Source organism: Haliotis cracherodii, unplaced genomic scaffold (assembly GCF_022045235.1).
Source record: "Haliotis cracherodii isolate W230 unplaced genomic scaffold, xgHalCrac1.p SCAF_9, whole genome shotgun sequence".
In the NCBI taxonomy this organism is placed as follows: domain Eukaryota; kingdom Metazoa; phylum Mollusca; class Gastropoda; order Lepetellida; family Haliotidae; genus Haliotis; species Haliotis cracherodii.
The window spans coordinates 14,988,059-15,012,235 of record NW_027266343.1 but is presented as its reverse complement, the minus strand read 5'-3'; the positions used below and the strand labels follow the sequence as shown (position 1 = coordinate 15,012,235).

Sequence of the window (24,177 nt, the reverse complement as noted above, 5' to 3'; positions counted from 1 at the left end):
CAATGTATCAATTTCCAAATATATTTAAGTTTAATGAATTATTGTGTTCCAAAAATGAAGCCTTTGACTGAGTACATATTCCATGCAATGAATTTTAGAAATGATGAGATGAGTGAGGTAAGCAAGTAGAAATCTATATGTCCACCCGCTATCCACAAAGATATGAACTATAGACCAATAGTCCGTCGGACCAAGCCACATCTAAATACATCAAGTAATGCTCTGTGATAAGTGAAAGAAACCACAGTATTATGCCCTTAGTTACTGTGATGACTGACATGACCAATGATGCAGTAGCTACTGTAATGACTGACCTGACCAATGGTGTAGTAGCTACTGTAATGACTGACGTGACCAACGATGTAGTTGCTGTATTAATGACTGACGTGACCAATGATACAGTAGCTGTAATAATGACTGACGTGACCAATGATGCAGTTGCTGTAGTAATGACTGACGTGACCAATGATGTAGTTGCTGTAGTAATGACTGACATGACTAATGATGCAAAAAACTATAGTAATGACTGGCGTGACAATTATGCAGTTGCTGTAGTAATGACTGCCGTGACCAATGATGCAGTAGCTGTAGTAATGACCGACATGACCAATGATGCAGTAGCTGTAGTAATGACCGACGTGACCAGTGATGCAGTAGCTGTAGTAATGACCGACGTGACCAATGATGCAGTAGCTACTGTAATGACTGACGTGACAAATGATGCAGTAGCTGTAGTAATGACTGACGTAGTAATGACCGACGTGACTAATGAAGTCATAGATGTTGCAATGACTGACGTGACCAATGATGTAGTTGCTGTAGTAATGACTGACGTGACCAATGATGTAGTTGCTGTAGTAATGACTGACATGACTAATGATGCAGTAGCTGTAGTAATCACTGGCGTGACCAATGATGTAGTTGCTGTAGTAATGACTGACGTGACCAATGATGCAGTTGCTGTAGTAATGACTGACGTGACCAATGATGCAGTAGCTGTAGTAATGACTGACGTGACCAATGATGTAGTTGCTGTAGTAATGACTGACGTGACCAATGATGCAGTAGCTGTAGTAATGACCGACGTGACCAATGATGTAGTTGCTGTAGTAATGACCGACGTGACCAATGATGTAGTTGCTGTAGTAATGACCGACATGACCAATGATGCAGTAGCTGTAGTAATGACTGACATGACCAATGATGCAGTAGCTGTAGTAATGACCGACGTGACTATTGAAGTCATAGCTGTTGCAATGACTGACGTGACCAATGATGTAGTTGCTGCAGTCATGGCTGACATGACTGTGGGTGTAATAGCTTAGTTATGATTAAAATGCAGGTTTCGGCAGTGAAATCTACCTCATGTTTGAAAGGGACGTCTCGTTGTTAGACAGATGTAAAACGTTACACATTTTACACGTTGTACGCGTAAATGAGGTAGATCTAAGATCATTGCATGATGGGCATTGAAATAAAACATGTTCGTCATCTTCAATATGATCCTTACAGTTAAAACACATTCTTTCATTTAGGTTTATATATATGTCTGTTTCGAATCTTAAAGTGCAATTAATACACATCTAAATTTTGAAAAGCTTTCACCAGTATGAACAGTATTTTCCATAAAAGCTGCTGAGAGCGTATCAGATATTTTTCCATTTTTCTTTTATTTTGCTATAATTAGCTTTCGTATTTAAACTAGGGGTGGTGTTAAATGTATGCTGCATGTTTAGGTCGGACAATTTTAAAGAAAGTCGTGAGTTTCAATTCTTGTGATTAGCCCATATAAAGACATGTGTAGTAATCTGGCATATTTCTAAAACGCCACCAGTCAAGCAGAGCATATCCGCTGTCTGATAATTGGATATATTCACCCTGTATCCCCCCTATTAAGACCCAGGTGCATACCTGCCCAGGTACATACCTGTCAAGGAAAGCATGATAGCTTTGTTCACCTTACCTAAACATGCTTACCGTATCGTGTCACAATAATATATGTAACATAAATAGAAAGAACCATCACTCCTTTATTTGCTATCGCAGGCCTCTGGCCCATTGTAAATACATTACAAAAACGCGTAGCTCTTGTGCATATGCATATGTGCATAAATATCAGCTCCCATAAAAAAAATGGAGGTAACAACAATTGACTGCATGTTTAGTGTTGACTTTCTTAGTTGGACAGCAGTATATATAAACTTGGCCGTTTGCTTTTTGAGGTAATTCGTTTCTACATAAAAATATTGAACTTTTCCTTTGTTGGGTGTTCCCAAAACTGTATCGCCTTCACTACTCTCTTCATATTTATTACATATAAACAAAATGTGGTACTCATTTTCTACCTGGCTTGATTAATATAGTTTACAGACTATTTCTGTTTGCAAGAGGGTAAATATACATGCCTCCTATTATCAGGAGATGACATATACATTCCTCCTATTACCAGAAGGTGACATATACATTCCTTCTATTAACAGGAGGTGACATAAATTATACATTCCTCCTATTACCAGGAGATGACATATACATTCTTCCGAATACAAGTCGATGGTATATACATTCCTCCTATTACCAGGAGGTGACATATACATTCCTCCTATTGCCAGAAGGTGACATATACATTCTTCCTATTGCCAGAAGGTGACATATACATTCTTCCTATTGCCAGAAGGTGATATATACATTCCTCCTATTACCAGGAGGTGACATATCCATTCCTCCTATTACCAGGAGGTGACATATACATTCCTCCTATTACCGGGGGGTGGTATATACATTCCTCCTATTACCAGGAGGTGGCATATACATTCCTCCTATTACCAGGAGGTGACATATCCATTCCTCCTATTACCAGGAGGTGGCATATACATTCCTCCTATTACCAGGAGGTGACATATGCATTCCTCCTATTACCAGTAGGTGACATATACATTCTTTCGATTACCAGGAGATGGTATATGCATTCCTCCTATTACCAGGAGGGGACATATACATTGCTTCTATTATCAGGAGGTGACATTTACATTCCTCCTATTACCAGAAGATGGTATATGCCTTCCTCTTGTTACAAGGAGGTGGCATGTACATTCTTCTTGTTACCTGAAGGTGGCATATGCATTCCTCCATTTACCAGATATATATATTCTTCCTGTTTCTCAGAAGGTGACATATGCATTCCTCAATTTACCAGGTATATATATTCTTCCTGTTACCAGACGGTGACATATGCATTCCATTCCAGGAGGTTGTATATACATTCCTCGTGTTACCAAGGGGTGGTATATACATTCCTCCTATTACCAGGAGGTGGCATACAGACTTCTCCTATTACCAGCAGTTGGTATATGCATTTCCCATATTACCAACAAGTGGTATATGCATTCCTCCTATTATCAGGAGGTGGTATATACATTCCTCCTACAACCAGGTGGTGGCATATACATTCCTCCTTTTATCAGGAGGTGGTTTATACATTCCTCCTATTACCAAGAAGTGGTATGTATATTCCTCCTATTACCAGGAGATAGTATATGCATTCCTCCTTTTATCAGGAGGTGGTTTATACATTCCTCCTATTACCAAGAAGTGGTATGTACATTCCTCCTATTACCAGGAGATGGTATATGCATTCCTCCTTTTATTAGGAGGTGGTTTATACTTTTCTCCTATTACCAAGTGGTATCGATTTCCTTCTATTACCAGGAGATGGTATATTCATTACTCTTGTTACCAGGAGGTGGTACATACATTCCTTGTTTTGAACAGGAGGTGAAAATTACATTCCACATATTACCAGGAGGTGACATATCACATTTCTTCTATTAACAGGAAATGGTGTATACATTCCTCCTATTACCAGGAGCAGGTGCATACATTCCTCCGATTACCAGGAGGTGGCATATTCATTCTTCTTGTTACCTGAAGGTGGCATTTACATTCCTCTTGTTACCAGAAGGTGACATATGTATTCCTCCTATTACCAGGAGGAGGCATATACATTCCTCCTATCACAAGGAGGTGGCATATGCATTCCTCCTATTACCAGGAGGGGACATGTACATTCCTTCTATGACCATGTCTTGCCATTATACCACGACGATTTATCCTCCTTTACAAGGAAGATACTATGATGTCGAAATATTCTTCTTTATGTCTGATACTTAAATATCCTAGCCACATTGGGTTTTTTTTGTATTTCTAACATACACACAAAGGAAATACGAAGATTCTATATACATGTTTATTCGCACTAGTGTATTGTGTTATATTAATTACACAAGTCAAAAAGTCGCCTTCCTGCGAATAAACCTGAAAGGCGATACCTGAATTTAAACCTTAAGCCGTTCACTGAACATTTAGATCATTGTTCCCGTTATATCCAAGATCATCAGTTAATTGCAAATTCAGAAAGGCTAGCCCAGGCAAAGGTTTAGACATCGAAAATGTTGTCATAAATGGCTACACAACAGTTGCATGCAATGGTCTTAATGTGGAGCATGAATTTATTTTATTATAGTTGTAAGGGTTAGGCTGTACGAAAATGGTTTTAAGTTTCAATGTAATATTTCTTTGTAATATCACTAAAGAATGTGGAGCATAACTTTATTTTATTATAGTTGTAAGGGTTAGGCGGTACGAAAATGGTTTTAAGTTTCAATGTAATGTTTGTTTGTAATATCACTTAAGAATATAAACGTGACACGTGGTCCTGTGAATAGCAAACATGTCTCAAATCAGGCGACGTTGTTCACAGAGAGCAGGTGGAAAGGTGGCCGTGTACGTCAACTTCACCCCTGAAAGTTTCTAGGGCTGAAGCACGTAATGTTTGTTACATGTTGAGCACGTTCCAAATATGCCTTTGTTTACACAGCAGTGAATGGGTGCCCGGTAGTACGACTTGGTAATAACTCTGTAAACCTTGTGTCTCATAAGGCAGACAGGGTTATTTGACCCCATATGAGGCTGAGAATTAACTTTGAGTGAAAACTGATCCTTTCACCTTGGTCATAATGTAGAGTTTGAGCAATTCGCCTGGCGAACAGAATGACGCGTTATAAAGGGGATCATTATTAAAAGTGTGACCAACAAGATCCTGATTCTTTTCATTTCACTTTATGCAATTTAGGATGAATGCGTAAAACAAACTACTCATATATATGACCTTTCACAATTTGCAAAAGCAAAACATGTTTTTAGACAGAACCCATTGTGCAATACGCTATACAAACATAGTTTTACTGTGTATATCACGTATCTGTGAGCAAGGTGCAGAGCACTTAGGGCACACCTTGAGTAAGTATATCAGACAGGTTTTACAGCCTGAAAACCTTACGTCATATGCAATTGAAATGCGTTAAGGTTAAACGTGAATTAAAGCTACAAAACCCTTTTCATAATCAAATTGAATCTCTACGAGGAACATTAATACGATTCCGACTATGTCATACGCTCAATGAATCACGACCAAACAGTGATGATACCAGGTGTTTGCGAAAAAGTAGGGTGTCTCATACCTCACTGATGGCACCCGTCACAAACACATGCAAAGGCAAATCCAGTATTCACCTGAACATACACAGGAACATATGATACAAGTCAAATAAGAAATCGTATTAGACATCAGTTTTGTCACTTATGTTCTCCACGTGTCTACCACAAAAGGTTTCGAAAGTTTTCCATAGGTCTTGAATGTTGTAACCTTGATCAAACAGCTTCTGGGCAAGAGTCGTATGACACTCTTTGAACTCTTGTTAGGAAGAGCATGCTCGATTGTATCTCAAAAGTTGTGAAATGTAAACACCAAAGGCTGGAGCTGTAAGGCATTACTTATAAGGGAAAGTTGATTTTTAGAATGTTGATGATATCTCTTGTCGAACATTCTTGTGGATAATTTTGTCACTCTGAATCTGTATACATTAATTTAAATATGAAACAGATGAGCATGCTTCATTAGTTTCTGTTATTTCTAGTTAAGGTGGCTAAATCAGTGGAATGGAATGGGCTGTTTATGTATGAGACATCCTTTTTGTCACTGATGCGTGGAATTTGGAAATGTCCTCCACATGTCTACCATAAAATGCTTTGAAAACTTTACTGGAACCTTGAATGTTGCAACCTTGTTTAAGCAACTTTTAAGCTAGTGTCGGATGACGCTCTTTGAAAGAGGGAAAGAGCTTACCCGAATGTGTCACAAATTTTGTGAAATGTAAACACTAAGGGCTGGAGCTGCAGGAATAGTGCTCAACATAAACGGAAAGTTGACTATTTGGAAGTTTAAGACATCTCTCTTGTCAAACACTCTTCTTGACATTTCTTGTCACTCTGAATCTGTATACATAAATCTAAATATGAAACATATGATAATGTTTCTTTGGGTTTTTTTAAGTTCTTATATAGGTGGGTAAATCAATGGAATGGAATGGGATATTTGATAGTTTTTTAACAACATCAAATCATCCCGATGACGAATATATAAATGCAAACAACACATATCTACAACATATATACATAACTGCCTATACCTTCATATGTGTACCCGGTTGTTGCAAAGACGACGTACCAGTATCATAATTGGGACACTTCCATACTCAGCTACAGCTAACGTGCCCTACAGCTGTACGTCTAGTACCCCCGGAAGGGGTTTCCTGTTGTTTACTTTGATCTTGTCTACAGCTTTGCCTACGTTAGGCAGTTATTCAAACAAGATAAGACTGTCCCTGTATGTATATTGAATTGACTCAGACTCAAATTCAAAGTCACTATACGAAGTTGGGTTTTAGACAGATTGACTGAAAGGAATAAGACTCCTTAATTTGATCTCCTCATTTTCATTGACTGTGAAATATACAAAGCCAAGTTTAAACATTTTATCCAGCATGTTCGGGAATAGATGCGCAGAAACTTGAAACAAAGCACAACCTTAAAACATATGCTTAAAATTACCTACCCGACAGGATTGACTAAGTCCTCACCCCCGGGGGCATAGTCCCATACCTCCTCAGAACAAGCTATGTAGTACACCCGCTCTGCCCCAAAACAGGTGGAGGTGCAGCATAAAACAATAAGAATCAGGGACACCAACTTGACACACTCCATCACCACAGAGCTGAATGTTGACCAGATTCGCCACAAGCGACTGACACAGGACAGTAGAGGCGAACTAGCTCGCCCAAGGGTCCAGGTGAACTAGCGATTAAGCAACCTCGGTTTCGCTTCTGAGAAAGAGAGCTGTCTGCGTCATCGGTATCACGGTTCCGGGTAAATTTCCTTGAAGTACGTTTGTGTTGTTGATCTGATAACTGCAACGGAAGATGTTGGAAAAGGCGCTTGTGACAATTACGACTAAAAACGCACTTGCAATGTCGTTTTCGCATAGAATGTCGCTCAGTATTGTTTCTGTCACAGCTTGCAAGCCATGATAAAAGGTGTACAGTTAAATGTACTGTAAACATCTCTGTAAAGTATTGTGTGAAGGCCCAAGGCGCTTTAGAGCCGACACCCATGCATGACAACACTCACTGCGCTTGCTGAAAGGTCACAAGTACCTATAAATAGACAAAAGGAAATATTTAATGCATATTAATTGTATTTATCTGAGAATATATTCTTACCCTGTCTTCCAGGTGATGACCCAATATCCCTTGCATCTGCTTCTATACTATAATGTGTATACATCTGCTGCACCTTAGTGTATAATATAGTGTGCATACATCCCTTGCACCTGATGGTATAATATCATGTGTATACATCCTTTGAACCTGCTTGTATAATATAGTGTGTATACATACCTTGAACCTGCTTCTATACTATAGTGTGTACACATCCCTTGCACCTGCTTGCATAATATAGTGTGCATACAACCGCTTCATATGCTTGTATGATATAATGTGTATTCGTCCCCTGCGTCTGCTTGTATAATACTAAAATACAGTGTGTATACAATCGATGCACCTGCTTGTGTAAAATATACTGTGTACGCGTCCCCTGCACCTACTAGTATAATATAGTGTGTATACATCCCCTGCACCTGTTTGTATTATATAATATGTGTACAACCGCTGCACCTGCTTGTATAATTATAGTGTGCATATATCTCCTGCACCTGCTTGAATAATATAATGTGTGTACATCCCTTTCACCTGCTTGAAGAACAAAGTGTGTGTACAACCGTTGAACCTGCTTGTATAATATAAGGTGTATACATCCCCAGCACCTACTGGTATAATATAATGTGTGGACATCCCCTGCACTTGATTGTATAATATAATGTGTATACATTCCAGGCACCTACTGGTATAATATAATGTGTGTACATCCCCTGCACCTGCTTGTATAATATAGTGTGTATACATCCCTTGAACCTGCTTGTATAATATAGTGTGTATACATCCCTTGAACCTGCTTCTATGATATAGTTTGTATACATTCCTTGAACCTGCTTGTATAATATAGTGTGTATAAATGCCTTGAACCTGCTTGCATAATATAGTGTGTATACATCCCTTGAACCTGCTTGTATAATATAGTGTGTATACATGCCTTGAACCTGCTTGCATAATATAGTGTGTATACATCCCTTGAACCTGCTTGTATAATATAGTTTGTATACATCCCTTGAACCTGCTTGTATAATATAGTGTGTATACATGCCTTGAACCTGCATGTATTATAAAGTGTGCATACATCCCTTGTATCTGCTTGTATGATATAGTGTGTATACATCCCTTGAACCTGCTTCTATGATATAGTATGTATACATCCCTTGAACCTGCTTGTATAACATAGTGTGTATACATCCCCTGCACCTGCTTGTATGATATAGTGTGTATACATCCCTTGAACCTGCTTGTATAATATAATGTGTATACATCCCTGCACCTGCTTGTATAATATAGTGTGTATACATGCCTTGAACCTGCTTGTATAATATAGTGTGTATACATGCCTTGAACCTGCTTGTATAATATAGTGTGTATACATCCCTTGAACCTGCTTGTATAATATAGTGTGTATACATGCCTTGAACCTGCTTGTATAATATTGTGTGTATACATCCCTTGAACCTGCTTGTATAATATAGTGTGTATACATGCCTTGAACCTGCTTGTATAATAAAGTGTGTATACATCCCCTGCATCTGCTTGTATAATATAGTGTGTATACATCCCTTAACCTGCTTGTATTATAAAGTGTGTATACATCCCCTGTATCTGCTTGTATAATATAGTGTGTATACATCCCTTGAACCTGCTTCTATGATTTAGTATGTATACATCCCTTGAACCTGCTTGTATAACATAGTGTGTATACATCCCCTGCACCTGCTTGTATAATATAGTGTGTATACATCACTGGAACCTGCTTGTATAATATAATGTGTATACATCCCTGCACCTGCTTGTATAATATAGTGTGTATACATCCTTTGAACCTGCTTGTATAATATAGTGTGTATACATGCCTTGAACCTGCTTGTATAATATAGTGTGTATACATCCCTTGAACCTGCTTCTATGATATAGTTTGTATACATTCCTTGAACCTGCTTGTATAATATAGTGTGTATACATCCCCTGCACCTGCTTGTATAATATAGTGTGTATACATGCCTTGAACCTGCTTCTGTGATATGGTATGTATACATTCCTTGAACCTGCTTCTATGATATAGTGTGTATACATCCCTTGAACCTGCTTGTATAATATAGTGTGTATACATCCCTTGAACATGCTTGTATAATATAGTGTGTATACATGCCTTGAACCTGCTTGTATAATATAGTGTGTATACATCCCCTGCACCTGCTTGTATAATATAGTGTGTATACATCCCCTGCATCTGCTTGTATAATATAGTGTGTATACATCCCTTAACCTGCTTGTATAATAAAGTGTGTATACATCCCCTGCATCTGCTTGTATAATATAATGTGTATTCATCCCTTGAACCTGCTTGTATAATATAGTGTGTATACATCCCTTGAACCTGCTTGTATAATATAGTGTGTATATATCCTTCAACCTGCTTGTATAATATAGTGTGTATACATCCCCTGCACCTGCTTGTATAATATAGTGTGTATACATCCCCTGCACCTGCTTGTATATTATAGTGTGTATACATCCCTTGAACCTGTTTCAATAACATAGTGTGTATACATCCCTTGAACCTGTTTCTATGATATAGTATGTATACATCCCTTGAACCTGCTTGTATAACATAGTGTGTATACATCCCCTTCACCTGCTTGCATAATATAGTGTGTATACATCACTTGAACCTGCTTGTATAATATAGTGTGTATACATCCCTGCACTTGCTTGTATAATATAGTGTGTATACATCCCCTGCACCTGCTTGTATAATATAGTGTGTATACATCCCCTGCACCTGCTTGTATAATATAGTGTGTATACATCCCTTGAACCTGCATGTATAATATAATGTGTAAACATCCCCTGCATCTGCTTGTATAATATGGTGTGTATACATCCCTTGAACCTGCCTGTATAATATATTGTGTATACATCCCTTGAACCTTCTTGTATGATATAATGTGTGTATATATCCGCTGCATCTGCTTGTATGATATAATGTGTGTATATATCCGCTGCATCTGCTTGTATAATATAATCTGTGTATATATGCGCTGCACCAGCTTGTATAATGCAGTGCATAGAACAATTACGTGTTTGTTTGCTGTCGTCGCGCAGCAGAACTCATGTGATGCGACCTCGGCCTGAAGTGAGACAAGACAAGGACCTCCCGGAGACAATGGGCTTTGTTGCATGGTCGCGTTGACATTTTATGATTCATGTGGGTTACTTTTCAAACCAAAACTCACTTATTTCTACAGTAGATTTCCAACGTCATTGTTGAATAGACGCCTTATTACATTGACGTGCAACTAGATGTAGGAACGAAGCATATTTGATAGTTTTCCAGAAGTGTGTTTGATATTCCTGTGTGACGGTGTCACTAACATACGTGTGCACTGACACAGAGCATTACGACGACGGTAACGGACGAGGTTTCACGGTGGTATAGGTATTTGTATCTGGTGAATACGTTGTAACAAAAGACAAAAAAGAGAAACATAAACTCAAGGTTCATATTACTGAAATATATTTTTAACAGTAACCGTATTACTTCAAGTTACATGTAAAATTATTACAATTACATTTACTCACTAAGAATTGTACATGTTGATTTTTGTATATCAATCGCAGAGAATAATAAAATCATCAGCAGTGTATGTCTTAGTGTGTGTGTGTGGAGGGGGTGGGGGGAGATGAGGTGAGGTGAAATGGGGTTTACCGAAGCGTTTAAGATTATTGCTCTTTTATAGCGACGTGGACGTGCCTGTGTGCGTGCGTGTGTGTGTGTGCTTGTACTAGTCCGGATTTATAGTGCTGGCTGCAGTTTAATACCCCACTCAGACACAGTATACTGACTCCGAGCCGACCAGTCCTTGTTTTAGCCCCTTAATGGGGTAGACAGGTATCAACAAGTACCATCTCCTCACGTCCTTTGGTATGACGTGGCCGGGGATCGAACCCCGGACTTTCCGCTCTCCGGGCGGGCCCTCTGACTTAAGAGGCGGTTCTCAATTAGTGTGAAAACATCACACCTCCTGCAACTTTCAGGAAGTATAACAGCTCATGAGGGATAGTCAGTACAGCTGTCTATGATAAACATCCTCCCAAGAGTTGCGTCCTGGTCTTTTTTTATGCTGTGCTCATTTGTTTTCCGGTCGCTTTATAACAACGCACACTACCGCAGACACAGTAACCGGATCCTGTCAACCCGGCGAAAATAGAAACATGTTTACTAGGATAACTTGACCATTCAAATATCTAAATGGATAGGTTTTATTTCGTTCGGTGGAACAGAACAGTTCTAAATCTATTTAGCTATTCAAATAGTTTATATACCACTCAACTTAAGATTGGGATATTGTGTATCTTTACAGGCTACATACAACTGATTCTCATAATGTGTCAAATGTGTATCTAAATAGAATAAACCCGTGGAGATCCGGGGAAAACTAGGTCGTCAGCAACCCATGCTTGCCGTAAAAGGCGACTATGCTTGTCGTAAGAGTTGTCGAACGGGATCGGTTGGTCAGGCTCGCTGACTTGGTTGATGCATGACATCGTATCCCAATTGCATGGATCGATGCTCATGATGCCAGTCACTGGATTGTCTGGTCCAGACTCGATTATTTACAGACCGCCGTGATAAAGCTGGAATGGTGCTGAGGGCGGCGTTAAACAACAAACAAACAAACACATCTAACTGTCTAGTTAATATGTCTCTCTATTTTGAGCATGAACAATTCCCTCTAATGTTCTCTGATGACTTAGCTTCCTACTTGGTAGGGTGGCCTAGTGGTTAAAGCGCTCGCTCGTCACGATGAAGACCCGGATTCGATTCCCGACATGGGTACAATGTGTGATGCCCATTTCTGGTGTTCCCCGCCGTGATATTGCCGGAATAGTGCTAAAAGCGGCGTAAAACCATACTCAGTCACTCACTAACTAATGATGACCCCAATGAGCACAGTAAACACAGCCTGCAAGTTTTGCCACCTTATGACATGATATTGTACACGTTTCCTATCTGGCTAACTATAATTTGCTATCTGCTGTATACATTTGTAACCTCCACCTAACAAGTATAATATTTCGTGTCATGTTAGTTAAGTGAGTGAGTTGTGTTTAACGCCGCTTTTAACAGTTTTACAGTTATATCCCGGCGTGTCAGCTGAATGTGGGAGGAAAGCCCGAAGTGATGCACGTCTCAGACGTTTACCACTTCGGTTAAAACCCACGAACTCGATTAGGTGCTGACAAACCTAGAAACATAATCGGGACGAACCGGGATTCGAACCCACAATCATAGGTTTCTGGCGTGTCCAAGGGACGCAACTCTGCACAGCGAATCGCGGAGCCTCAGACAGCTGGGCCACCCGTGCCCCCGCGTCATGTTACTTAATGTGAAAATACGAAACATCATAAACTGAACTGAATAAAAAATATTTTTTTTAAAAACTATCGTTTCTAAAAACGTCTACTAGTTAATATTGTTCAATGAAAGCTGCTTTGATCACTAACAACAATATTGTATTGGCAGCGTTGATGTAAGCCTCCATTATTATGACTTACTCATAAACAGCATTATACACAGACCGCATAGCCAGTAGACGACGCAGCAGAAAGTTCTAAATAGGCCAATCTGAGTGTTTTACAACTATCATGTAAAACCATGGCAACAATTCAGTGAATGCAAATCACTGTAGCTATTGGTAATACATCCGCTTCTGTCTTCATCAACATTTGCACGTTGTAGCCGCGTGCACGAGGAGGACGAAATGACGTTGACGTCGCTGTTGACGTAAGCGTTAGAGTTTGTCGTCTTCATCCCAATCCGGGGGCATCTTTCTTCGTTTCACTTCATACATACCTTCCATTCCCGATGTTAAATGATAGTTCACGTGACAATGGTACAACCATTTGCCGGGGTTTATTGCAGACATGCGCACTGTCGAAAACACTCCCGGAAACAGCTGACTGACGTCACTCGTGTGCATTTTCCCATCATACATGTATATGTTGTTGCCATGGAAATGAACTGGGTGAAGGTCATTTTGATCTCCCAGCGTCATCAGGTACCAGTCAACTACAGACCATTGGGGCATTGTGGGCAGTGGTTGGTTCCCGAAAATGTAGCCATTTATTACTGAAATGTAGAACAATGCATCGGTATGTCAGCTGCACTTTGTATGACGTCAGTTGATGTTTATAGTTTATATGCGTGTGTAACGTCTCTACGATTCATGAGTGTTTCATGCTGATGGGGATTTTAATCAAAGAAAGAGAAATGTGTCCCTTCCTGAGACAAGGGAGTTAACCTACTCTTAAAGTCCAGTCCACCAACTACCAAGTAGGCTGGAGTTTCTGGGCTCGATCGTAGCGCCACCAGTGGCTAATACGTGTTATGTCCCTTCTATGTCCCCACTATTGCCCAATCAGATTCCACCTCTCACATCACTTGTAATTGCTTAAAACAAACTGGCGGCAGCCACTCAAAACGATTTGATAGATGATCAAGATCTATAATGTAAAAAACGGGTCTTAACTCGCGAAGTGCATTAAATCACGTGAGCACCTTGATTAAAAAAATCTAAAGAGATATAAAGTAAATATTTGTCGACGCCCAGTTGACGGTACACATCCTTTGCAAATTCTGCAGTCGCCCAAAAGCTGCACGTTAAAATCCATGTAGTTAACGAACCGGATGTCGATATGCATAGACTCGTTAGTCCAGGCACAATATAATTCCACAATTCCAGCCTAGTTCTGCAAGGGTGGAAACTCGACTTTTACAGTCAGTGAACTCCCTTGCCTCGGGAAGATGGGCATTGTACAACTCATGATCATGAAGCTAGTTTGTCCCCCTGTAATTGTAATACGAAAGCGATATTGCTACACGGGACAGTGTAACCATTCACTAGTTTGTATATCCACACACTTACCAACTCATGTACTCCCTGAGCCACCTGTCATTCGAATCACTCACTCATTGAATCTGCGAAGTATCCACACCATTCTTTCCAACCGTATCCCCCAGCTCACACAGTTACCCGCCTATCGACTCACTCACTAAATCAATGACTCTCATTCACTCACTGAAAAGGCAGTGTCGCATACGTTGCGTCAGTTCAAAGGGAGAAGGACAACATGACGAATTCACTTACCGTAGAATGACCTCGGAGCACACCGTCCCAATTTGGTGGCAGTGACACCAAGCCGTCCTTGGCATCTTTCGGTGTTCTTGTCTACCAGCCAACTCTGTCTTTCGTCTACAATGGTCAAGTAACTCGCAAAGTCCTTCTCCACATCTAACCTGCGTCCTTTACTGCCCAGAGTCCCCGGCCGACACACCACCAGCGCTCCAGCCAACCCTGTATTTACGTCCCTCAGGGGATTCACGTCGGAATAATAGGGGTAGTTTATGCAGTTGGGGTCCGCTATCCCTGGCCCAGAGGCATTGCGAACCTTCCATAGATATGTGTGAACCTGGCCTGGAAGTACGGCAGGCTGGTCGGGCCGTAATCGACCCGGGACTGACGCCCCACCCGAGTTGTGGGTCAGGCCTTGTGGATGGATGGAAAAGGGTCGGTCTGCCTTATTTTTGAAGACAATTTTTAATGTGTCCCCTACTTCCACTCGTATTACGGGGCCCAGCATGCCAAGGTATTCCTCCCCAGTGCCGTTGATCAACGTCTTGAAGGATGCGTCAGTGTAGCCTCGGTAGAGCATCTTCAAGTATTGTCTGTAAAATATTTTTTTGGAAAATCATTAAGGTTTTAATTATTAAGGATGTACCCATGGACATTCTGATTGGTGGGTTAGGAAATATGCACTTTCCGATTTGCAGGTGTTATCAATTATTTGATGCCCTGACATTTCATTTGGAACCGACAGCGTCAGCCAAAGGTTTCAAATATGAACTTTTTCTGCAGCATCGAGTACTCATGAATAATGTCGGTAAATATGGGTTTTCCATTTGCTTGCGTCAAACCAAAAAAGAACAATAAAGGTAATTTTCCGTTTCACTACTTTATGTGTTTTCAAAAAGATGTGATGCATACATAACGTCACGTTAGAACGCTATGGCGCCATCTTTCGGCCAACCTCGGCCCTTTCCGTAACCACAAAGGAAATAGCCGATCTTGTTCTGAGTGTGATGTCATGAGACCATGACTAAGCATTACTATGTCGACCGCAAGGAACTCTAGGTGGGCTTCGAATCGCTGTGGGACTTAAAACTTCAAATACACTCTATCGTGTTTCTGCACAAAATGTCTATACTTTGAATATTCTTGTAAGTTGTAACCGAAAATCTGCATTTTGGTAACTCATAATTTATAAATGCCTATCGACAATGTCTGAGAAAAAAGTACTTTCTATAAATTGTCTTAATTCCGCGTTGATGCGGCCGTCACATCGGTTGTTTCAGTCAGAGATGGTTATTGTGATTTGACACCTCTGATTGAGCAATCAAAATCGAAATTCAAGATTCATAATAAAATTCTTTACATTCCAATGGGACCTTCATCTCACACGGAGTTCGAACTGCAGTAGACACGAACCTGTATTCATATTTTGATGGAAGGGGTTTGTTGTATGTGACGTCGCGACCTGTCGGGGCGTAGTCCCAGTCCACTTGCTCTGCCTGAATGTAGAACACGCGCTCCTTCCCCCTCCCGGCGTTGACCTGCACGCTGCTGGAGGCGCATCTCGACACCCTGTACAACGTCTTCTCGCCGGCCTGAAAGTGGTTGTCAGTCTGACAGGTCAGTTCCCACTCTCCTGCAGGGAATGAAATAACTTTCACTGAACGTTTTACAAACTGGGGACCTTCATATATGTATAACTACAGAAAACTACGGTTATAACGAACTCGGAGGGACTACTAATTTTAGTTCGTTTTAACCGAAGTTTGTTATAAGCATATATACAGCATAACTACAGCAAATGGTCGGGACAAAAAAAGTAAGTTCGTTATATCATTCAGTTCGTTTTAAACGTGTTCCTTTTAACCGTAGTTTACCGTATTCAACTTTGTCACGTATTCTAAACATTGTGGTTAATATTGAGCTAGCCACAATCTTGAAATCATCACCAAACTTGGAGAGAATCTATGTGTATTGACTAGTATTTAGTCTCTAAAATTAAATATTTTAAGATTTAATGAAATTGTCTTTTGATTTTGTTGGAAAAGAGCACATTTCAGACCCGAAACTGAGGAAATCTAGACTTGCCAGAGTACTTAGGCTTGGGGGTGTCAGATATTTGTATTTCAAGGTCAGAGGCTACTCTGTGACTAACCTGCGCAGTTGGGCGTCATATACAGGGTTCTCCTCGACCCGGGGGTGAGGAAGGTGGTGCTGCGATGGGTGTGGATCCGAGAGAATGGGTTGCCATGGAAATACATGGAGTGTATATCAACAGTTGTACCGACACTCAGGACGTGCCAGCTGACCCGGTCACCGGCGCACATGTCCAGCCCCTCCAGGTTCCCGTACATCAGACCGTTGATGCCTGCACCAAGCACACAGCAATTTCCATATTACAATATTGTTTGTTTCTTTCTTTGTTGTTTAACGCCGCTCGTCGGTCTGTAAATAATCGAGTCTGGGCCAGATAATCCAGTGACTGGCATCATTTGAGATACGATGACATGCATCAACGATGTCAACGAGCCTGACCCTCCGGTCCCGTTAGTCGCCTCTTACGGCAAGCATGGATTACCGAAGATCATTTCTAACCCGGATCTTCACGGAGGACAAGCATAGGTTGCTGAAGACCGATTCTAACCCGTATCTTGATGGGGGACAAGCATAGGTTGCTAAAGACAGATTCTAACCCGGATCTTGACGGGGGACAAGCATGGGTTGCTGAAGGCTATTTATAACCCGGATCTTGACGGGGGATAAGCATGGGTTGCTGAAGAACAATTCGAACCCGGATCTTTACAGGGGACAAGCATGTGTGCCCGAAGACCAATTCTAACCCAGATCTTCAGGGGAGACAAGCAGGTGTTGCTGAAGACCAATTGAAACCCAGATTTTCACAAGGGACAAGCATGGGTTGCTGAAGATCAATTCTAAGCCTGATCTTCACAGGGGACAAGCATGGGTTACCGAAGACCGATTGTACCTCGGATCTACACGACAGCTATTTCCTAGTACTTACTGTGCATGAGGTTGGACTCTGTGAAGCTGCGGGTGTGTGTGGAGTTTATATCCATCCCCGCCAGCTTCATGTTGTCCTCCAGGTACCAGGACTTATTCTCGTCTATCACAGACATCAGCAGGTGAAACTCCTTCTCCACGTTAATCTGACAAATAAGAATTGGTGCGTGAGTGGGCGAGTGGGTGGGCGAGTGAGTGGGCGAGTGAATGGGCGAGTGAGTTAGTGAATGAGTGAGCAAATGGATGAGTGACTGGGTAGAGGGGTGAGTGAGTGGGCGAGAGAGTTAGTGAATGAGTGAGCAAATGGGTGAGTGACTGGGTAGAGGGGTGAGTGAGTGGGCGAGTGAGTTAGTGAATGAGTGAGCAAATGGGTGAGTGACTGGGTAGAGGGGTGAGTGAGTGGGCGAGTGAGTTAGTGAATGAGTGAGCAAATGGGTGAGTGACTGGGTAGAGGGGTGAGTGAGTGGGCGAGTGAGTTAGTGAATGAGTGAGCAAATGGGTGAGTGACTGGGTAGAGGGGTGAGTGAGTGGGCGAGTGAGTTAGTGAATGAGTGAGCAAATGGGTGAGTGACTGGGTAGGTTTGAGGGTGAGAGGGTAATGTATCTGAAACCAGTGTGTGTACCCACCCCTACCCCGTTATACATACCTGCTCATTCCGTCCAGTAAGAGTTCCTCGTTTGCATACAAGCAGTGGACCGATCAAGCCACTATACATGTCCTTAATTGGGTTGACACCGGATGTGTATATCCGCGTGAGGCATTGTGGGTCGCTGTCGGTCGGCCCCATCTCTTCCGGCACTGTCCAGTAGTACGTGTTGATCCCGCCAGGGGGCACACTGTTGTCGGCAATTGCTGTAGGAACGGTGCAATAATGGGAACGGTAAAACACACGTTACAAATTGGCTCCGATAGCCTGACAATAGTTGAAATAAACATGTATGGATTATCCTTGTTATTGCGTACGGTTCTCTAACAGATTAGTCAGTCCGCATGCAATTAATGCAGAAGCTTCACGTATGGAGGTCATGGAAGTATGGACGTGGACGTAGCCGAGTCGAATAAAAACACATCCGGTAGGGCAAACAGGCAGTCCCCAGATTCGATTCAGTCATGCCAACATGGATCTGTTGCTTCAAGTACTATGATGTAAAACAATCGCAACAAAGATGATGATGATGATGAGTGAGTGAGTAAAGCATTATCTCACTCACTCATCATCATCATCATCTTTGTTGAGACTGTTTTACATATTATCATCATCAACATCATCATCATCATCATCACCATCATCATCATCATATTTATCAACATCATCATCATCATTATTATCATTATTGTTGTTGTGATCATTATCATTATTGTTGTTGTGATTGTCATTATTAATATTATTTACGGACAGCACATATTATTAGCTAATGATAAGTTTGAATATATATTGTCTAAGCAAAAACCCGACAGAATGTTGGTGTGGGACACCAAGAATAAAAGCCCACCCAACGCCTCGATTACCAAGCGTATTATGTCGCTATTTGTAACGATAAATACCCTGAACCAATGGCCATAAGAGCTTCGATTAGAACCAGATTCCAATAGCAGGACGCTACATGTAACCGTACACTTGGGAGCGAGAGACACGCTGCACCAAGTTAGGGAAACGAGATATTTGCTGACGTCACCTCCGAGATGAAAATTTGTTGACGAATTGGTCCAGGGAATTTAGCCGAATGAAATGGAATTATGATACACTGGATAAACGAGTACGCCGTCTTCTCACCGTCACTGCCGTCATTGTACTCGGACCCCTCGCTGTTCTTCCTGAACTTCACTCCTTCGGCATGCAGGGAGTACGGCCGACTGGCCATGTTCTTGAAGGTGACTTGGACCAAATCTCCAACCTCGATTCTTATCACGGGACCAAGAAAACCGTCATGCTTTCGGCGGCCATCTTGGATTTTCTTGGTCTTGAACTTGTAGTCGTCATATGCTCTGAAGACGGCCTTCTTGTACGCTCCGCCAATGTGGTGGTTATCTCGCTTGAAATACTTTTCAGATTCACTGAAATGAAGATGGGGTGAGGTCTGAAGTCACTTACCGGAACAGTGTCAGGACATTAGTAGAACATGTTGTATACATACATCCCCTTACTCGAACCTGTGGCCCGTTTCACAAAAAAAGATCGACCTAAGTCTATAGACCGCCTCCGTGGTCTAGTGGTAGAGCGTCCGCCCGGAGAGCGGAAGGTCCGGGGTTCGATCCCCGACCGCGTCATACCAAAAGACGTTAAAAGATGGTACTTGTTGTTACCCTGTCTGGCGCTCGGCATTTAGGGGCTAAAACAAGGACTGGTCGGCTCGGAGTCAGTAGGGGTATTCATGTTAAACTGCGGCATGGCATCTCAGTGAGCTAGCACCATAAATCGGCATCAGTCCGGACTAGTACAAGCAGCCACACAAACACACACACGTACATGCACGTCGCTATATAACTGCAATAATCTTGGACGCGACGTTAAACCCCATTTCACCTCACCTCCCCTAAGTCCATATTAAAGTATAGGAAACGGATCTGTGTCCGGTGAATACCCTAACTACCCGTCGTGAATAAAGATATGCATGCATGCATGCACGTGTGTGTGTGTGTGTGTGTGTGTGTGTGTGTGTGTGTGTGTGTGTGTGTCTGATTATTATACTAATCGGTTTGATAGTAATAGGCCACTGAGACACCACGCCGCTGTTTAAGAAGAATACCCCACTCAAACACAGTATACAGCTTCCGAGCCGACCAGTTCTTAGCATATCCCCTAAATGCAAAGCGCCAGGCAGGTTAACAACAAGTACCATCTTTAGCGTATTTTGGTATGAGTAAAATCAATTATAAGTTGATGCATGCATGTTTATTCCGTGTTTAATCCGTGTTTGCGTTATATATCCGCAATTGCTTTCATCTTTCGTTATCCAACTTAAAGCGACAGCGCAGTATGTTTGGTTACAGGATACGCCTGTAACAATGTCATTGTACTCAACCTTCCTTGTTCGGTGAGTGAGTCGCCATTAAATAAGTTTCTGCCTGTTGGTCCGTAGTCCCAGATAATTTCCTCCGCAGCAATGTAGTGCCTGCGTAGGTTGCTGAGGTAAGTCGGCTGATAGAGCAGACGATCACACTTCCGGACGTCGAAGATGGCGACCATCCCGTCTGCGGAAACAAGATAAGATGGATGTAGATAATGTACCGAAATGTGCATCTTAGGCCACAACAAATAAATTGTTTTTCCATCGGCACAAATTGATTCAAATAACAAAGGAAACAGGTTTTGAAGCCTGATAACATCTGTTCTTTTGACATGTATTGTAGAGGAGAAAAACCTATTGGGGTTTTCAATTTGAGATTTGAAACCTCTCATTGATTTGATACCTCTACATTTTATGGGATAATTTAGAGATTTCAAATCAGTGGTGACATACCTCTAAATTTCCACAGCAGGTATATCTCCGTTCACACGTAGAGTGAGTGAGTTAGTTGGGTTTAACGCAACTTTGAACAGGATGTCGGTTGTATCACGGCGTGTCAGCTTAATGTGGGAGGAAAGCCCTAAGTGATACAGATCTCAGACATTTACCACTTTGGTGAAACCCACGAGCACGGGTATGGTGCTGACAAACCGTGAAACAAACTAGGGGTGAACCGGGATTCGAACCCACGGTCATAGGTTTCTGTCACATCCACGACAAGCAGCTAAGCACAGCTAACTAGGCCACCCGTACGCCCTGTTAAAGGAAAATCTACTCGAACGCCTGTGAGTTAAAAGCGTTCCATTGATAAGGAGTTATTCCCCGTCGTTCCTCTGGTATTTTTCAATTTAACTAATGGAATAATTTGTTCAAAAACACAAATATGATCTTCCTCGTTTAAGCCCCTGCCGGTAATTGTAGCCTTTAATATCTATTTCCGTCGTTGTTTAAGCAAGGTATGGAGTCAGTGGTATGGTAAATGCGCCTAACCTCAGCCTGACCACCAACATATAATTTTAGGGCAACAGTATCCGAAGATTTATATACAGCTATTAATTTGTTGTGGCCTAATGTTGTTGTTTGGCATGGTGAGTAAATAAATCGATTTTTGATGAGAACATGGATTCTGAAATAGGCAAACGTGGAATATGAAAACATTGAATTCGACAATATTTCAATTAAGAACCTGAAACATTATTCAGTTCAGTTAATTTTGTATCAGCTCTATTATTAGAGGCCTGGTCTTGGAGTGAGTGAGTGAATGAGTGAATGTGTGATCGAGTGAGTGAGTGAGTGAGTGAGTGAGTGATCGAGTGAGTGAGTGAGTGAGTGAGTGAGTGAGTGATCGAGTGAGTGAGTGAGTGAGTGATCGAGTGAGTGAGTGAGTGATCGAGTGAGTGAGTGAGTGAGTGAGTGATCGAGTGAGTGAGTGAGTGATCGAGTGAGTGAGTGAGTGAGTGAGTGAGTGAGTGATCGAGTGAGTGAGTGAGTGATCGAGTGAGTGAGTGAGTAAGTGAGTGAGTGAGTGAGTGAGTGATCGAGTGAGTGAGTGAGTGAGTGTGTGAGTAGGGTTTTAAAACCGCTTGGAACAGTGTTCCAGTTATATCACGGCGTGTCATCTTAATGTGGGAGGAAAGCCCGAAGTGGTGTAGGTCTTAGACGTTTTCCACGTTGATGAAATCCGCGAGCAGGGGTATTGTCACCAAAGACATAGAAATATAATCGGGGTGAACCGGGATTCGAACCCACTCCTGTATTGAAACGTTATGGGAGACACTATGAGCTGTACATAACCGGGCCCTACTAAGAATGTCCTAGCTCGTATATTCTCGTATGTCTTCATAAGCATATACAATACGACCAGCATTGTGTTGCATAATTATGTTTTCCATCTGTTTCATTTTCGACAAGTCTACATATCTAGATATAAATATGTCATAGAATGGTTAACTGTTAAATGTTAACTGAGAAAATATACTAAATCGGGAAAAATTTCCATTTGCGTAGTTATTCTATGTTTACATTGGGGGTACGGCTCCACGTGCTGTCACCGAAGCCCTACAGCATATTGATGTGTAAATATGTACTGTTATGCAACTCACTGTCGCAGTGGTAGTAGCATATTTATATAATTATGCAAAACAAAATGTACAGCGCCCAAAAATAATTGCATGAGTCCGTTTTATTCTGATTTCTGAAAATTCACGTTTGTTTACGATCAAGAAAAAGTCCGGTCACGTGATATGCAAATTAGCCTGTGGCAGTGGTGTTATGCTTAGTGACCACTGCGAGGAGTGTGGAGCACGGCTTGCGACCATTCGTGACCAACTCGTGTTATTCCGGGACAAGCCGAATAGCGACTCGTGCCCCTCTCGTTGCCATTTTAGCGACCAGGTTCCGTCTTTGCGCAAACGGGCATACCTAAAACAATTGTCAACTCGTTGCGAAATGGTTCGCACATTTTCCCCATATGTTATATATATTTCAGATGCAATTTAAAGCACATCGGGACGTGCGGAATTATACAGTATGATTGAACATATTTAACTGTGTCTGGGGTATATTTTTAGATGCAAGACATATGTAAAATCAAAAATTATTTCTGAGGGATTCTTTGACGAAGAACTTGAAATCATACGCGCATCCTGATTGGTTTGTCGTATTTTCGCACATAACATTCATCGATAGGGGGACGAGTCTTCTTGCAGGTGACGGAAAGGGGCGAGTGGTGACGAATGGGCTTGCGACAATACAAGGGAAGTAACTCTGATCGCCTTACTCGCAGCATGCTTGGTCACCTCACAACTAATTCGCCACCGGCCCGGGGAGACAGCAGTTGTTGTTGCTGTTGAAAACTGGGCCGTGTCCAGGTTGATTGTGTTTTGTCTGAAGCAAGAAACCATATAGAATTTATATAAAAAGAATTCGGTCGGGAGGGTCCTGAGTCGGACCCGGGTACCCACATGACCGGACCTTGAGGTTAGTCACGTGATATACTGTAATGCCATTAACAATAAAACTCAATGGTTACACCACAAGTATAGCTAATGTTCACATTTCTTTCTCACTATGCAAGCATTCGTGACTTTCATATGTTAGTAAGTATAAAGCGTCTATCAACTGCAGTTTATGCATGATCAGATCGTTTTATTCATGTATCTCAATAGTTTTTGCCAGGGCTGCGGTAAAACAATTCCCCTTCGGACATTTTGTACCCAACTCTTGAGACCTATAGCTCGTATCCGGGTAGGGCCGGGTAATAGGGTGTCGAGTACCCGGGTAGAATATTTGGACTCGTCCCAGCCCTAGTCCATAGCAACATAATGCTGCAAACAGAAACATGTTTTTGCCAATATTATTGCAATAAACTATGTTAATCCGTTCACAGTTCCAGTTCACTGGTA

At 41.6% G+C, this 24,177-nt stretch overlaps 2 protein-coding genes across 2 annotated transcripts in view; both read right to left on the bottom strand.

The window, feature by feature from the left end:
- Positions 1 to 7,413, bottom strand: part of LOC139452325 (hephaestin-like protein) — a 32,577-nt gene extending 25,164 nt beyond the window's left edge. Inside the window, exon 1 of the mRNA XM_071233760.1 lies at positions 6,950 to 7,413. Within this exon, the coding sequence (XP_071089861.1) occupies positions 6,950 to 7,098 (149 nt within the window). The 5' untranslated portion in view covers positions 7,099 to 7,413. The remainder of the gene's footprint in view (positions 1 to 6,949) is intronic.
- A 5,420-nt stretch (positions 7,414 to 12,833) lies between these two features.
- Positions 12,834 to 24,177, bottom strand: part of LOC139452949 (hephaestin-like protein) — a 29,229-nt gene continuing 17,885 nt past the window's right edge. The window contains exons 6-14 of the mRNA XM_071234569.1: positions 23,553 to 23,659; positions 20,789 to 20,957; positions 19,540 to 19,820; positions 18,412 to 18,617; positions 17,766 to 17,910; positions 16,899 to 17,111; positions 16,160 to 16,379; positions 14,762 to 15,339; positions 12,834 to 13,743 (exon numbers count right to left, since the gene is read on the bottom strand). Coding sequence (XP_071090670.1) covers positions 13,406 to 13,743; positions 14,762 to 15,339; positions 16,160 to 16,379; positions 16,899 to 17,111; positions 17,766 to 17,910; positions 18,412 to 18,617; positions 19,540 to 19,820; positions 20,789 to 20,957; positions 23,553 to 23,659 — 2,257 coding nt within the window. The 3' untranslated portion in view covers positions 12,834 to 13,405. The remainder of the gene's footprint in view (positions 13,744 to 14,761; positions 15,340 to 16,159; positions 16,380 to 16,898; positions 17,112 to 17,765; positions 17,911 to 18,411; positions 18,618 to 19,539; positions 19,821 to 20,788; positions 20,958 to 23,552; positions 23,660 to 24,177) is intronic.